Consider the following 17,208-nt stretch of genomic DNA (forward strand, 5'->3'; position numbering starts at 1 on the left):
GCCAGTGCAGTGAGAACGCCAGATCCTTAACCTGCTGCACCACGAGGGAACTGCCTAAAATCTTCTTTAATTTTGTAAGTAGCTACATATGACTAGTGGCTCCTGTACTGGAGGTTGAAGCTCTAAAAATAGAGTGATCCACGAAACACAAGCCAGCTTCTCAATCTCGTGAAGAAGAAAGACAGTATGTCAACCCATAATTACGCTAGGATATGATAAGTGCTTCCACTTTTATTAAATGGGAAAAACTGTAGTTTGTCCATTCAGCAAATACTTACTGAGCGACCGTCACACACAAGGTTCCATCAGCCACCGTGGGCAGTGGAGCCTGGACCCTCCCAGGGGTGGGAGATGAGGCTGAAGGGCCCGCGCTGGCACCTGCCAAGTCCTCCACCTGGGGTTTCACCTTGGCACCTGATCCCCAGCTTTGCTCTGTCATTCCAGGGACATTCCAGAACTGTGGTTCTGGCATTTTCTAGGATTTCTGTTGACGTGAGCCCAGATGAGTCCGGGTGAGGCGGCAGCTGGGAGGCAGGCTGGCTTTTCCAGAGTCTGGACCAACCTCCCCTGCCAGGTAGAAGAGAGTGCACCTCAGGGGTGCAGATTCTGTCCTGCCGGCCACCCCGGCACAGACGCGATGGGCGCACCTCTGGTTTGAGGAGGAGCCGTACTCGGCAGCGCCCGTCCTGGAACTGCCTCCCAAGGCTCCACTTTGAAATATTCCCAACACTGGGTTTCATAGACCATGAGGCACCTGTCTTCCGGGCGCGACCTCCATCCAGGTGCTGTTTGACGCAAGTAGAGTGACGTCTGTCCTGTGGGCTTGAATCCGGTCGTCCTGGCTACAGTAGATACCAGGCACCTGCCGTTGGTGGGCGTGGGGCAGCTGGAGGAGGCACAGGACACATCCGTTTAATGTTGGAGGGCAGTGGTATTTGCAGTTTCCCGCAGTGGCCGCCCACAAAAGCCTGAGCATCAAACCGTGGGAACTGGCAGAAGACGCTGCAAGTTTGAGGCCAGCTAATTCCAAAAAGGCCGGGGGAAAAAGGAATCCAAATAGGTTACAGCAGTGTAGGCCAAGGAGTGAAACCAACCCAGACAGAGCGAGAAGGTAGCTCCGTTCTCCCGCCCTGACCTTGCAGCCCGACCGTGGAAGGGCCGAGTGACACGCGAGCCGTCTCGAGCCCTGGGGCAGCCGAGCGTAAGGAAGGGCCAAGAACCCCGCCCAGGGCAGGGTCTGCACCTTCTGCAGAGGCTCCCACCGCCGGCGGGGCCGGGGCCTTCTGAGTAACGGTCCTGAGACGCACGGAGCCACCTGGTTTCGCATCACTTCCAGCATCTGATGGTGGAAGCAGCCTGGGTGCCTGGGGCACATGTGGCTTTGACACAGAGCAGACCACCCAGCACAGTGTGGATGGACCGAGAGAAGAGGGGGGATGGGCAGGCACCGATACTCCTCTCGGCCTGCAAGGTCACGGCAGAGTCGGGAAGAATGGGAGGAGCAAGCCTCACACCTGCTGGTTGATTCGTATAAATGCAGAGTGAGCACTTGGCACCCAGACCCAGGACCCTGTCTCTGGAAGGCTGGCTGGTAGGAGCTGGACTTGACGAGCTGCCAGGGGTGGCGGTGAGGGGAGGTGCCATTCGGCAACACCGTGGATTGTTTGTCCGAGATGACGGACTCAGAGTCCCCCAAATCCTTGTAGACGTTCGCGTGAAAGAAATCTCAGATATCCATTTATCTCCTATAAGAAATTCTCTGTAGGCCAATATTTGTTTTCTTTGTTATTTTCTGACCGTAATAACTATTACTCTTGTTTTGATTGGTGCATCTTTAAGAGACGAGAACATTTGAGAGGTGGGAGACCCACTGCCGCCTGTTTCACAGGGAGGAGGCCCTCCTGCCTTGGGCCCCGTCCCCATTCTCTTGGGCCCACTGATGGGTCCTTCCCACACCCTTGCCGTCCCCTTCCCAACATGCAGGTTTGGTTGCATCACGGATGGCCTGAAAGAGCTCAGATAACTCCCAGGTCCCTGCGTAAAGCTCCAGAGTCCCACAGTCAGCCCGCAAGGCTGTTCAGAGCCGGCAGGGCTCTCCGCGTTTCCTCCAGGGCCCTGCGCGTCTCTTTCCAGCCCACCTCCTGCACAGCCTTTCCTGGGGAGCCCACGCTCCCTTGACTGCCAGCCAAGCCCCTCTTTTATGACATAGTAACCAATGCCTGTTCATTCAGTATCTATTTTTGGAGTATGACTCCCCTGGTTACTTGATGAGCACCCATGACTCCCCAGGTACCTGATGGGCATCCCTGAGTCCCCAGGTACTTGATGAGAGCCCATGACTCATCAGGTGCTTGATGAGCACCCGTGACTTCCAGGTATTTGATGAGCATCCATGACTCCCTGGTTACTTGGTGAGATCCCATGACTCCACACCTACCTGATGAGAGCTCATGACTCCTTGGGTACTTGATGCCCCGTGGAAAATGGTGACCAGAGGTTCTGAAGCAGAATTACAGGCATGTCTGAGTCTCCATTGGACCATAGTGACTGGCAGTGTGGGTGTGTGCCTTTCACCTCTGAATCTCCTGCTCAGCAGAGTCCAGCACAGAGCAGGCTCCCCCGAAATAGGCGCTGGATGGGGGCTCACCCTTCCCAGGTGAGCCAGTGATAGTCTGCGGGCGTCCCTTCCAGAGTGTTCCACTAGTGGTGGAGTTCGTAGTCTTGTTTTAGACGAATGGAGGAGCTGCCCGCAGCGTTTTCCCATGTGGCGTGTTCCCCATTCCTTGCAGTGTGTGCATAGGATTTCCAGGAAGAAAGGAATTCTAATTCGCAGCAAAGCTTTGGAAACCTGCCCTTTCTCACGGGAAGGTTATGAGCTCCTGCTGTAAAGGTCTCACTCAATTTGAGGCCAATTTCAGCATGATTCGTGCTGGCTGCCAAACGCACCAGGCAGATTCCGTGTTGCTGGGGCAGGACTGGCGCGTTCGGGAGAGGTTGAGTTGGACACTTGCTGCCATCAGCAGGCGTTTGTGGTCCGTGCTCTCCCAGTGGGTCGTCTGCCCACAGATGTGATTTTAGCTCAAGACTGTACAAATCCAAATCGACCCGCAGCTTTTCACAACATGTGTATCTTTGTGGTTCCACAGGCGTGTGTGCGTTACTATAGTATGTGCATGAACCAGCCCTCGTTTTAAACGTGCATGACACCCAGCAGGCATCTGGGAGGATGGGGGGGAGCTTGTTGACGGCTCGATGTTGAGCTTTGTAAGCCGTCCTCCGGGACGTGGTTAGTGGCCCCGTGAGATCACGCGGGTGGTAGTGACAAGGGACCGGGAGAAGAGACAGAGTCTTAGCCGCAGCTAGACAGACAGCAGCTGCGCTCCTGTGTAACGTGCTCCGAGGACAGGTGCCGGCACACACGTGGGCGCGCACGTGCGCTCGCATTGTGTGCTGAGCCTCAGCCTCTTCTTCCGGGGCCCCTGCTGCTCTGACCCTCACAGGCTGTAATGCAGACCTTCTCTCTCTTCCGACAGCGTATACGGCTGCCCCTTGGCCAAGAAAAGGAAAACGCAGGACAAACAGCCCCAGGAACCTGCTCCCAAGCGAAAACCGTTCGCCGTGAAAGCGGACAGCTCGTCGGCGGAGGACTGCTATGACAGCGACGGCTCGGAGGACGGGGACGAGAAGGAGGAGGACGAGGAGGACGAGGACTCGGAAGACGAGGAGGACGAGGAGGCCGAGCGGGAGGAGGAGGAGGAGGAGGTGGAGGACGAGGACGAGGACGAGGACGGCGAGGAGGTGGAGGACGAGGACGAGGATGAGGACGACGAGGACGAGGACGAGGAGAACGGTAACCCTGACGGATTCGAGGGGACCGGGGGCGGAGCCAGGCCCGGGCCCAGGAGCCTGGCCGGTCTTGGTGCTCACGACAGCGGCGAGTGACGGGCGAGGGCGGCCCGGGCCCCGCTGGGGAGCGCAGCCGTCTCTGGGTCTCACGTTCCTCTTAGAGTCCCCTCAGTCACCCCCTGGCCCTTAGAGGGGGTCTCGCTCGAGTGTAAGGCAGACCGGGCACCCCAAAGACTCGCCGAAACATGCCTGGTGCGCACGTTTGTTCGGCTTAGACCTTTTCTCAGAGGTGAGGCTAGCAAGCCTGGCCTTAGGTTTGCATTTCCTCAGGTGCCACGAGATCCTGGCACTGACCACACGGGTGGCCATGCACTGGGACGGTGTGGCCACGTGCCGCCCCAGGAGTCAGAAGCGCGGCTGACCCCGGCACGTGAGCTGCCGTGGTAGGTTCTGTGGCCCCGCTGCAGCGACCGCCAGGGATCGGAAGGGGGGGGCCCGCTGCCGGGACCCGACCGCGGTCTCCCTCCAGGACCGAGGGCCACGTGTCTGAGCCGTGCTGTTGCGGGTGAGGCAGGCGACGGAGACGCGCCGGGTGGCGGCTGGTTGGAGGCAACGCGTTGAAGATGATTCTGCTTCTCTCTCCAGCTTCCTCTGAGCATCAGACTCAAAAACGGGGCGTAAAAGCCAATCCTTTCAGGAAGTCGTTTCTTCTCTAGAAAGAAGTGGGGTTTCTGAGGCGTTGAGTTGTTGTCCTGGCTCAGAGTTTGCCCAGGGAGGTGCAAACCGGGTGTGACCAGAAAGGGACGATTTGTCCTTACTCTTCTCACTGGAGCGCACAGCTCCTCCTCTCCGGTCTGAATTCCGAGAAAGGCTGATTGCGCAGCACACCGAACAGGGCTTTCCGCCGCGGGCGGAGCCTGCTCTTAGGTCTGGTGCGAGTTGGTTCCTGCTCACCGGGCGGACGGGGCGGGGGGGCGGGGGGGGATATGAACGCGCGCTGCGTGGTCCGGGAGGCCCGACGCATGGCTCGTCTGGGGCTTAGAGTGGGGTACGGTCGCTCGGAGAACACCTGGCTGCTTACACTGACGCAGGTGAGGCAAATGCGTCTACGCACACGCTTACACGCACTTGCACACCTGTGGGTGAGAAGACATGTGTCTTACACACGTTTACGCACGTGATGATACAAGTGTGTCTGTACACGTTTACACACCTGCACGCACACACGTGATAATACAAATGCGTCTGTACACACGTTTACATGTACATGCACACATGTGATAATACAAATGTTCACACACACACACACAGTAATACAAAATGTGTCTCTACACACACACACTCACGTGATAATGCCATTGTGTCTGTACACACGTTCACACACATGCACGCACATATGTGATAATACATTCACACACACGCACACGCACGTGATAATACAAATGTATCTATACACACGTTTGCACACGCAAGTGCACACACACATGCACATAAGCTTCATGATTAAAATGTGGTCTCCCCAGAATCTCTTTCTTGCCGTGGTGTCATAGCTCCTGGTGAGCCAACAGAGGCAGCACGTGTTCTACCAAGCAAACTGTGGGAGTGATGTCCCCGTGTCACTGGTGAGAGGACAGGACTTCCATGCTGAGAATTAACAGTTCTGGGTAGTGAAATAGGTGGAAGGTTGGAGAGCAGAGCCTTTCGGCACATTATTTCTGGACACTGTGTTAAGTGCGTGTAGTTCTGGGTGAAATCATTTGCTGTTGAGGCTGATTAATGATCTGTAACTTACCCATGGCTTGTTATGAAGATGGCACTAAATATCGTGCTTTTATTTTCTCGTTCTATGTTTGGGAAGCAGTGGCCATTAATATTTGAAGTTGTGGGTGTTTGTGTGCGTGATGGATTACGGTGGGAGAGATTTGCAAATATGCATCATTTCACCAAGCGCCTCAGCCAAATTTTAGGTCCTGCTCTCCTTTTGCTGGGCTTAAACTTTCAATTTTAGTTTACTTTGGGTCATATTTTAAATAATTTTAAAAGTACAAGGTGACATATTTTGGAAAAGTGGTAAGAGCTTTATCGAAGCAGCTTTAGAATGTGACTTACTGGGTTTGTTTACTCTGAACACTTGAACAGAATTGATTTAAAAAGTGAGAGAGCAAATCAAAGCTAAAGAGATTTTTCTAGAAGAATCCAAGTAAATGGGCGTAATCAATGGATGCATGATAGGACCAGGAAACAATTGCGTAATTATAACATCCGCCTCGGAATGTCTAATTACATGACCTGCTCAGCTCAGCATGGTGACCAGCATTCTGTGTTCAGCAAATGTTGAGCCCAAATCAGAGGCACACAAGGAGGCTGATTCCGGAAAGAAAATGCCCTGTGGGAAGAGAAACGACCACAGGCTGGTTCCTGGTTTCAGAATTCATATCCAGCTCTGGATTCCCCTGCTAAACACCTTCTGGAATCACCTGTCATGTGACCTCTAAAGGAATCAGCTGGACCTAGTGAAGAGAGGTTCAGCCATGGTGAGCATGGATGGATCACTAGGCTACCCCTTCTGTTAATAGGACAAATAGGTCCATTTCACCAAATATTTTCGGCAGTAAAGTGTAATAATTTACTCTCGCTTAGATCATCTCTCTTGCAAATCCTAAGTCCCCAGGAGTCATTTAGATCAAAGATGGCCCGTGTGATGGACCCTCCAGTGTGGTTCTGCTCACTCTAAGGTCAGTGCAGGCAGGTGCCAAAGGCCTGCTCGATTTCCAGATCGAACAGAACCATCCCTCCTAAGAAGTCGCCTCCGACACCCGACTTCCAGAGTCAGTTCCACCAGGCTTTTCTGTTATACAAAGTCTCCACTGGAGGAGCCCCGTGAGCAGGTGTTCCCAGCCCCCAGTTATCCGGTATCAGTGAAGGTGTGCCAGGTGGGTTATACAGCAGGTCTTTCATAACCCCGGGGTCAGGACCCTTCGGGAAGGTCTAGATCCAAGGATACGTCGCTTTGCTGAGGAAGCTTTCACTTCCGATCATCGAACTCCCGGCCGTGTGGTTTAGAGCAGTCGGGCTTTGGAAGGCAGTGTCTGTCCACCTCCTGATTCCGTGTCCTCCACAGCTGCCTTTTATTTTCACTCAGGACTAAGGTTAGTGCCAGGTCACCGTCAGCTGGTGTGAGCGTCCACTCCCAGAGCCACGTCAAGCATGAGAACCGCAGTGAAGGCCAGGACGTTCCGCACGGAGTGTGTTTGTGGCCATATCTGCAAACCAGGGAGGGACTTCCTGTGTCTGGTGAATGGGTTCGCGTCCTGAGGTCGGTCTCGCCGCCCCCGGTGGACCCTCTTGGTGACCACCGGTCCACGAGGCCGTCAGCGGATTCTCTCCCGCGGGACTGTGCCTCTTTCTTAGCAAATCTAAGCGCAGACAGTGTCCGAATATAGTACCTTTTACCTTGTGAGTTGAGAATTATAGATTAGATGGTTATTGAATGCCTGGTGAATTCCAGTTCATTCTCATACTACAGCCCACTCAAAAGAGGTACACACACATATCCACGGGTATGAGAGGTGTGTGTGTACCCCTTCCGAGTATATAGTGTATCTTCCCACCCACAGGAAAGAAAATTCCCTGTTAAGAATGCAGCAATTTGCTGTCCGGATGAGCGCAGACACCGCCGTAACACCTAACTATTTCTTAGTATATCCCCTTTCTGAAATAGACTTGCACCTATGTAATGTCCTTTCTTTGCTACTCTTTGTTGAATCTTGGGGCTTTCTTGACAATTCAGCTTTGAAGACAGTTCACTTACCGTTGGGTTAAAATAGGTAAAATGCAAACCTTTTCCTTCTCTGAAGCTTTTCTGGCTTCACATTGTTCTACGTGTGAATTAGCCGGAGATGTTCGGTGCATCCTAGAAGCTGACACCTGAGGAGGAGCTGGTGGTTTGAGGGAGAGTGTCACCAGTCGCAGGAGAACAGACAGGGGACGAGGACCGCTCTGCCGGGCGGGCCCGCCGAGCAGAGGCAGTGGCAGGCGTGGGGTGGCGTCCAGCCTGCCCCGGTCGGCGCAGGGCAGCACCCCGCTCCTCCCAGCCGCCGACCCACTCCTGGCGCGTGTGGTCAGCGCTGTCACATTCCTTCCTGGGCTGTTTGCATCCCCTTCACCAGCCAGCAGGCCCCACACAGTGCGCTTTCTCTGCAGAAAGCCGCCTCGCCTTGCAAGGAGCCCAAGACGAAGCCTACCTGTGCGGACTCTCCTTGGAGAAACAGCCCCCTTTTAACGGCCAAGTTTCCAGGGTGCTTTTTCTTTCACACAAGGTGATGCCCCAGGGTCTGCGTTACTAAAGCACCCTGAGAATTGGCGGTCGGTGGGCTTGAATTTCCCTAAGACAAGACAGAATGAGGGAGGGTCTGCACCGTGGCCTCATGCCCCCCAACCCCTCTCGATGCGCTGCTTGCACTGATGAGCCAATTATGCTCTCGCGACGTTCTCAGGAAGCGTCCCTGATGAGTCGCCACGTGGACAGACTGCGAAAATCAGACGTAGCCGCTCGCCTGGTCCTGCAGTCAGCAGAAAAAGCACCGAGCTGTGAGGCCAGCACAGAAGCAAAGATGTGTTCCCTGCACGAGGTCGCAGCTGTGCCCAGTGGGAAGAAAGTAGGATGCTTCCGATCAGCTTCGAACCCCTCTCTCCCGACAGCCGTGGAAGCGCTGTCTCAGGAAGTTTCGTTTCCCAGCACATTGCAGTGTGTGGCTCTGTCACCCCCGAATGAGTTTCTAGGTATCAGTCTGCGATCAAAATTAAACTTCCTTCTTACAAGCTAATTTTGCATAATTATAAAATACAATTGTATCTTGTATTGGATGAACTTTCAGACTCTTCAATACAAAGCCCAAAACTTGCTCACAAGGTAAAGCCGTCTACATTCGAGATGCAAACAACATGCATGAAGCAGGGAAATTCTTGTTTACGTGGTAACGAGAAATAACAGGCATAAGAGACATAACACATTTTTATTCAGTTTGCCGGCAAGGTCCACGTGAAGGGACTGCCAGCTCGTCTCTTTGTCTTAATTTAATTTCTGTGCCGAGTACTGGGCTGGCGGGGTGTGGCCTGGAGACGGGAAGGCGTGTCTTCCTGTTGGAGTGGCCGCGTGTCTTACCCTCACTAGCCTGAGTCTGCCGTCCAGACATGAGCATAATAACACATGCCCTTCCTTCACTGCTGTGTCGCTTCGAGCAGGTGCAGGTGTAGGGCAGGGAGCTGCTGGAGCAGGGGAGCAGCACAGGCCACGGCGGGCGGCTGTCGCTTGGGCGGCTTTGCCAGCTCCCCTCTCCCAGCCCGCACGCGGGCTCTCCTGTGAGTCTGAGCCCAAGGCCCAGGCAGAGCCTGGCAGAGACATCAGGTGCTTTAAGGCTGTGTCGATTTAAAAGACAGATGCCTTCGAAACATGGCATGTGTTTTCTGTGTCCAGGGAAGTGCCCTGGGTTCCACGGGGACATGGAGACTGTGCAGACACTCCTTTTTGCCCCAAAGAAGCATGAACGATAGCGTGAGAGAGGGTTGTGTACCTGCAAACACACTTGCTGTGCTCCTTTGCAGAGCACGGCACTAGAAGCCGCAAGCTGAGACAGAGGCGTTAAAGGGTTGTGTTAAAAACAAGAGCAAAAGTTGGCAGAGCTTGAAGATGGTTGAACTCGGGTTACCAAGGGGCAGTTGCAGTGTTTTCGAATGGTCTTTTCTGTCCGATGGGGACGGAACTTGGTCAGGAGAGCAGGGGCCAGGGCTGCCCGCTTCCTTCCGATCAAACATACTCGTTGAAACCGCCCATCAGACCGTCCTGTTGACCGGTCGGGTGGAGGTTTTCACAGACTCTATCCGCATCTGATGGGCAGCATCGGCAGTAACAAAGGCGGCCTCGTTCTGCGGGTCAGGAGTCCCGGGTCCTCCAGTTAATTTGAAAAGGTCTCTGAGCTCTGTGTGTGTGTGCGTGTGTGCCATGTGCTCTGCGTGCATTGTGTTCTGTGGGTGCATGTATGTACTTGATGTGTGCGTGTGACTGTGATGTGTGTGCCAGTGCATGCGTGTGCATGGCGAGTGTGCATGCCTGTGCGGCGTGCTTGTGTCTGTGTGTGTGTGGAGAGAGGGATGCAGTGGGTTCGTGAGTTTCAGTCCATCTCGGTCTGAAAACTGTGGATCTCAGATGGCTCTTGTCTGGGTGGGTCAGCGGTGGGAGTGACTGTTCTATTTTTTAAGTCCCAAACTTAGATAAACCACATACCTAAAATTTCTGCAAGTAGAAGGGGCCTCAAAACTTAATGACTAAATGCAACTTTTTTCATTCACATTCTGTTCATTAAGATCCCTAATATAAAAACTTTAAGCAAGAGCTCTGAGATCTACATTAAAAGTTCGTATGCAGCTCGGATCCTTGGGGAAACTTACTTTTTCCTTCAATTTACCGCCTTTAGCTTAAAGGAGATTTTTAGGCATATGCTTCGGCTTATGACATGGACAACGTCCAGAACCAATAAGCCAGTAACCCTTTCAGACGTGGCGGCGTGAGGCCAGTGTGGGCTTGCCGGCCGGATTCCGCTGCCCCCTCCTCTCACGCCCCAGGCTTGAGAGGCCGCACTGTACACACGTGCGGTCTGGCTTCAGGCAAAATAGGACGCCTGACCGTGACCTCCACCCGTGCCGACGGGGCAGGGGACGGGAGAGTCAGATGCAGCCTGGAGGCCCCGGGCAGATGCGGCGGCCCTCCCCGGCCACAGCCCAGAGCAGCGGGCTCTTCCCCGGAGACAGGGCACCAAAGGCGCAGGGACCATCCGCCCCCTGTGGGCTGAGCGTCCTTCCTGCCCTGCAGATGCGTCAGGCGGACAAGCCCCGCCTCCCTCTCGGGACCAGTGTCACCCTCCAAACCAGGCCCAGGGCCCACAAAACTGCCGCAGCACCCAGGACTCATGGAGCCGTTACCCGCTCGGCCAGTGACCTGGTGGAAGGTGGCTTCTATATACAAAATCCGCTGTTTAACTCTGCATCTAAATTTTATATGTGTGTATGTGTGTGGGGGGGTGTGTACAGTATATGTTATGAGAGTTAAAATCAGAGTTTCGCTCCGCTCATTGTCCCGTGCTGACCCTGTGCTGGCCAACACGAGAGCCCCTAGCCAAACGTGTTTACTTAAGTGTAAGTTCATAGAATTGAAATCTAACTCACATCAACGAGAGCTGTGGGATGCTGAAAATCCATGTCCTCAGGCACCTGCGGCGTCCTCCTCCTGGGCTGGGACCCTCGCCCCTCGACTGTCTCCCCCGGAGCCTTGCTGGGCTTTCTACCAAAATGACGGGCTGGTCCGGCCTCCTGTCCCCGCACAGCACCGGTCACACCCGCCATCGCAGGTTTCGCCTATTTTCTGTTCCTTTCTTCCCCGCCAACGGCACGGGGACGCCAGGGCTGCCCGCCGGGGGCCCTCCTTGGGCATCGCTCCGCCCCGGCAGGGCTCCGTCAATAGATGTCAGGTGCACCAACAAGCAGGGCTCCTGGTCCCCCCAGGCCCGTCAGAACGAGCCGAGCAAAGCTGTGCCAATGAGAAGCCCTGTCACCTGGTAGGAGGTGTCATGCCTTGTCCTCCCCAAGGAGTGGGCATTCTGAAGTCTGAAGTCTGAGGAGGATGCGTCTGGAAAAGCCAGTGTTTACCCGAGTAAACGGAAGGTGGCAGAGCCCGGTCCCCTGTGCGGGTAGGTCCTCAGGTTACAGCTGAAGCAGCTGCCTGGCCCGGGGCCCCTGCACCTCGAGGGCGGCTCTGCCTCAGACGGTGGGCAGTGCAGAGCCTGTCCTATGCGGCTCCCCTCCAGCCGAGAAGGCTTCCAGGCAAGGAGGGCCGCGGTGGGGACAGTGGAGGCTTGGGGCCGTGGAGGGCCTGTGAGCATCTCAGCAGGGACACTGCGGGTGGGCGCCTCCCTGAGCCCGTGGACCATGGGGAGCCTATTGCACGCTCACGGCGTGGACCGAAGCGCGGGTCCTGCTGCGCCCAAACGTCTGGTTTACAGAGACGGAGGCAGAGGCAGCTGCACACACGGGCCCAGAAAACCCGGCCGGTGAATTGGCCCCTTGGGGGTTAGCAGGCGAGTGTGGCCAATGGGAACGAGACTGAAGCCCAGAAATAGCCGCAGAGGAAACACACAGCTCGGAAAGCAAAGCTGGAAGAGCATTGAGGTGACTGCATGTGACTCGCCAAAGTCATCTGCCCGGTGAGGAGGCCCCATGAGAAAGAAGCACCTGCTGCCTGGAGTCGGACCCCCAGGCGGCGGCGGCGGCGGGCGGCTCGGCCATGAAGGACATTCCCTGCCCGACGCCGGCTGTCGTCCCAAATCTGAGCCGCGGGGTCGTCATGGGGTAGTGACCCCCAGGGGGACTTGAAGGAGCCCCCCCCCCACAGCAGGACCCCCAGCACTGCAGGCGGAGGGCTCCCACCTCTGCAGGCCCACGGGCTCCTGCCGTCCCGAACTGACCCCGAAACTCCGGGCACAGTCAGCAGGGCAGACGTGGGCGGATCGACCACCCGTTCTCAACAGCTCTGCAGGAGGCAGGAGGTACGCTATTCGTCCTTGGGGACAAAACTGTGGCCGTGGGCGCAGTTCTCAGGATCGCGTGTGGGCCGGTGCCTCGTCCACATGCCGCGTGTGCCGCAAGCAGCCCCACCAGGAGCCTCTGCGCGCGGCCGGCTGTGGCGGGAAACGCCCTGCAGTCCACGGGAGGAAGAAGGAAATGGTGCAGGTAGAATCAGACTGCCCGCGTCACGGAGCAAACGCCAGGTGGTGAATCCTCGAAGGAGGAGGAGGAGGCCCCGTGAGCCCCGGGCCGGCGGCCCCCCCCGCCCCCCCAGGAAGCCCAAGCTCTCGGAGTCCAGGCCAAAGGACCGGGGACGTCCAGCAGTGGGCCCACCCTTAGGAGACGCATATTCAGGAGAGATCTTGGTGTCCCCACGAAGCCCTGGGCTCCTGGAGCTCCGCGAGCCAGGGACCCGCGGGCCCTCTGCCCTGCTCGCCCCCCGCCCCTCCCTTCTCTCCAGCCGAGGAAGAGTGAGGACCAGGAGGCCTTCCTACCTGAAGCAGAGAAAAGCCCCCTCAACTTGGATGTTTCATTTCTTGGAGAATTTATCCTTGGGATTTTATGCATCTATACACACACAGTGACGGGTGTGTTACTGCAGTAACCATTCCCCAGTGTATATCCATATCACAAGAGGATGGGTTAAGAAGATGTGGTACATATACACAATGAACTACTACTCAGCCATGAAAAAGAATGACTTCATGCCTTTTGCAGCAACATGGATGCAACCAGCAAGTCTCATGCTAAGAGAAGTAAGTCAGAAAGAGAAAGACAAACACCATATGATATCACTTATATGTGGAATCTAAAATACGGCACAAATGAATCTGTCTACAGGACAGAAACAGACCCACGACATAGAGAACAGACTTGTGGTTGCCAAGGGGGAGGAGGAGGGAATGGGATGGACAGGGAGTCCGGGGTTAGTAGATGCAAACAAACTGTGACACTGAGAATGGATGGGCAGTGAGGTCCTGCTGTGCAGCACAGGGAACTCTGTCCTGTCTCCCGGGACAGACCCTGAGGGACAGTTACATGAGGAGAAGAATGTGTGACCGGGTCGCTTTGCTGGACAGCAGAGATCGGCACCACGCTGGAGATCGACTACACTTCAATGTGTAAAAACTCACATTGTGCACATTAAATATATGTAATTTAAAAAATAAAAATGAATAAAATCTCCACTGAAAGAATCTAAGCTAAACAACCTCAGCCAAAACTATCCCTTCTTCTACCTGGTTGCTGCTCACCTAGAGCTGCAGTTTCCTGGGAACCTTCTCTTGGCAAAATCCCGCCTCCTCCTCACCTTCCCTGGAGCAGGGTCTCGTCGTCGTCGGGGGCTGTGTGGCCAAGGCCGTGTCTCACTGTCCAGGCTTGGCTGCAGCGTGAGCGTTTCCTCCTGGCTGGCGCGGACCCAGCCGTGGCACCTCACCCTCGAGTCAGGCGCCTTCCTTGCTTGTCACCTTGGTTCTCCTGTTGGACCGCCTGCCGTGGAGACAGACACTCAGGTTTCCGTCCAGTTAGCTAGGACTTTGTCTTCCCAGACCGTGCTTAGTGCCCTAAATAAATAGGGGGCAGAGGAAAGCCCCCTCAACTTGGATCATTTCATTTCTTGGATAATTTATCTTTGGGGTGACGCCGCATCATAATCCCCAGAATAGTCACCAGCTTTGGAAAGAGGAGGAGCTCCAGGTGAGGGGGTTAAGGGCCCAGGACAACGCAGGCTTGCCCTGTCCCCGCCCCCAGGCTGGTGACGGCAGCTGGGCTGAGGTGCCATGTGAGAGCCTGGACTGAATGACCGCCATGCCTTGTCCCAGCACCGAGAGCCCGCGGTCCTAAGCGTGTGACAAGGGCCGACTCGGGAAAGTGGCCATCTTCCTGCTACGCACCCATGAAAGCGTCGTGGGCACACGTCTGCAGGGATCCTGCTGCCTCTGATGACCGGGAGCTGCTGTTAAAAGGTATAAACAGGCATCGTCTGTCCCCGTAAAACCGAGAGCAGGTAGCGACGTGGTTAAGATGAATCGGGAAACGTGATACCATCCAGAGAGGAGGCAAACCCGGAACCCGGCCGTGCGCCCGCCCGTCCACCGCCTTCCAGACCCCCTTCCATTCCCGAGGACCTGGGGTGCCTGCGAGGGTCCTGGGAGTCCCCGAGTGTAGCCCCCGACTGTTCATGGGGGGGGTTGCCGGGCCCCAGTGCTGGTCGCTGGGGGAAGGGCTGTGACAGGCCCCACACTGCCCCCTACCCCGGGTCCGAGGCTGGCGGCTCTGACACGGCCCCGGGCGGGTGGGAAGGGCTCTGCTACCCCACATCTCAAAGCAGCACCTGCAGGATGAGCCCCCGCAGCTCCGTCTGGTCTTGGGGACGGGGCCACGGGAGTCACGTGACATCAGAGGGCCAGAGTCCGTGAAACGGGACGTGGTCAGTCTGTCCTCCTGCCCAGCCTCATGCCTGGGCATCGCGACCCTCCACCCTCCACCTGCCCGTTCCCCTCCTTTTCCCCGACCCTGGACCCAGTCCAGGGTGTTCTTGACGTCCAAAGCCTTTCTCCCCGTCAGCTTGCACTCAAACTCTCTAGCCGGGACCCCCAGGCACTGGACCAAGTAAGCCGGCATCTCACACACAGCTGCCGACAGCTGGTGCCATAACTAAACCTCAGATCTCGGCAGGCCCCCTTGGGAGAGGAAGCTCAGAGCAGGAGCACTGCACAGCCCCCCGCGTGGCTGGCAGCCGGGGCCTGTGATGGATGCGAGTGGGACGTCCAGTGGGGAGGAGCCCAGAGGGCCTTGTCGGTGAGGCCGGGGCGGGTCTGGCTGCTGCGGAAGGAGGTGGAGCTGGCCCGGATCCCAGGGTGGCGTACCCCTCTGTCACCCAGCAACAGGGTGACCTGGAGAGCACATCAACCTATTGTCACCTGCAGGAGAACAGTAGGTGATGCCTCCCTCTCATGGGGCCCAGAGGCTGACGCCAGAGCTGTCACCCCGTGCTCCCTGATTTCACGTCCTCAGCACAAGGACCCTGTCCACGGGGCTTGCTTGATGGTCACCACTTTTTCTTCTTTCCTGTGGTTGCAGGAGCTGTTAAAACACCATCGTCTTTTCACTAGAATCTAATATATTATCGCATTTCTGTATTTGCAAGTCAAAACTGAATTTCAATATTTTTGTAATCAAAAAGAAACACCTAGTAATGTCTTAAGAAACCGGGGAGGGCTCTTAGACCCCACCTTCCATGACCTGGTAAACCCAGGGCAATTTCTGCTCTGAGAAAGTGGCTGTTCTCTGTTCTTTTATGGTTTTTGTTTGTTTGTTTTTGAACTGGTTGTCTGTGTGCTTGCCTGCAGCCGATTTTAATGGCCAGAAAGAACTGTGGTAACACAACCAGGACTAGACATTCAAAGAATCAGAAGGTGTGTCTCAGACATAGTTTTTAGAGACAAGCTACGAAATCAAACCAGTGCTCATATTCCCAAGGTTACAATCCACAGAGGTCCAACCGCATCAACTTCTAGTCGTGAAGCTGGAGGGAAAAATTGCCCTGCCTGCCTGTTTCTGTAAAGAAAATTTTTGGTTCTCTCATTGCGGTTACTGAGCCTAGATAGTTTATAACAGTCCGATCCAGGGCAGATAAAATTTAGACGTACGGCATTTCACAGCGCTCAGGTAGGAATCCAGAAGACACCCCGAATCGCTGTGAAAACAAGGGTTCTGTTTGGCGAGGAGCCATTGCGGGGGCCCGTGGCGGAGCCTGGACCGCACCTGTGCTGCCTGGGCTCCAGCCGCCCAGCTGCAAGGGGCTGGATGCGTCTCTCGTCTCCACCCCGGCGTGACCGTGCCCTGAGCCCCTCCAGCAGGTGAGCCCGGGGCTGCACCCCAGCAGGGCCTTCCTCTCTGTCTGCACCCCCACAGCTGGGCGGGGGGGAGAGACGCGTGTCGAAGAGCCCAAAGAGGAAACTCGGGTGCCCTGGCCCTCTCTTTAAAACTCCATCTGAGTGGCCGTGCTCTTTATGCGCAGTGCAGGCCTGACCTGCAGGCCCTCCCGTGAAGCGCCGTTTCTCGGGGCAAACACTATTCCTGGACAATGACCGCAGGAAGACCCGCTCCGGGCGCCCCGAGTCTCTGCGGGTTGGGTGCTCAGTACCACCTTATTCCCGCGACTGGGCGGGCGAGTGCGGGGCCTGGCCGGCCCGGCCCGGAATGCTGGGCGGGGGGGACAATGGGCACCAAAACCCCTGGCCCGAGTCCCACGGCCCCTTCCGCGTGGGGTCCGTTCCGTTATTCGGCTCAGCAAAACCGTACCGGAAGGTACCTTGCCTGGGAGCACGGAGCCCAGGCTGGGGTTCCCAGAGTTCTCTGTGGGGGGCCGTGCATTCGAGAGGCAGACGCTGAGAACCCGCCCGGGGACGGGCTGGCCGCCTGACCCTCCACCAGGCCACGTGATTGAGACGGGACTTTATTTCACATGTGTTTTCAAGGAGGAAAACACGTGTAACTCGAGAAACGCCGCTCGCCTGCGAGGACGGCCCTCCGGCGCGTGCTCGCTCCGGCGCGTGCTCGTCCCGCCGCCCGCCGCCCCACGGCTCCGCAGCCTCGCAGGAGGGAGAGCACGTGGTGCGCGGTCAGCCGCCGCCCGCATCCCCCGATGGATGCCCCAGATCCCTCCTCCGCACCTGCCCCGGGGGCCACCCCCAGACCGGCCACCAGGACGCAGAGCTCGTCCCCCCGGGGGTCTTGACAGGC

At 56.3% G+C, this 17,208-nt stretch overlaps 1 protein-coding gene across 41 annotated transcripts in view; it reads left to right on the forward strand.

Annotated features, from left to right (window-relative positions):
• Positions 1-17,208, forward strand: part of MYT1L (myelin transcription factor 1 like) — a 365,957-nt gene that overhangs the window by 261,052 nt on the left and 87,697 nt on the right. For all 41 annotated transcript variants that reach the window (XM_021087911.1, XM_021087915.1, XM_021087912.1 and 38 more), the window contains one exon: positions 3,534-3,850. In XM_021087911.1, the coding sequence (XP_020943570.1) occupies positions 3,534-3,850 (317 nt within the window). The remainder of the gene's footprint in view (positions 1-3,533; positions 3,851-17,208) is intronic.

The sequence above is a fragment of the Sus scrofa genome, chromosome 3 (assembly GCF_000003025.6).
Source record: "Sus scrofa isolate TJ Tabasco breed Duroc chromosome 3, Sscrofa11.1, whole genome shotgun sequence".
Taxonomy (NCBI): Eukaryota; Metazoa; Chordata; class Mammalia; order Artiodactyla; family Suidae; genus Sus; species Sus scrofa.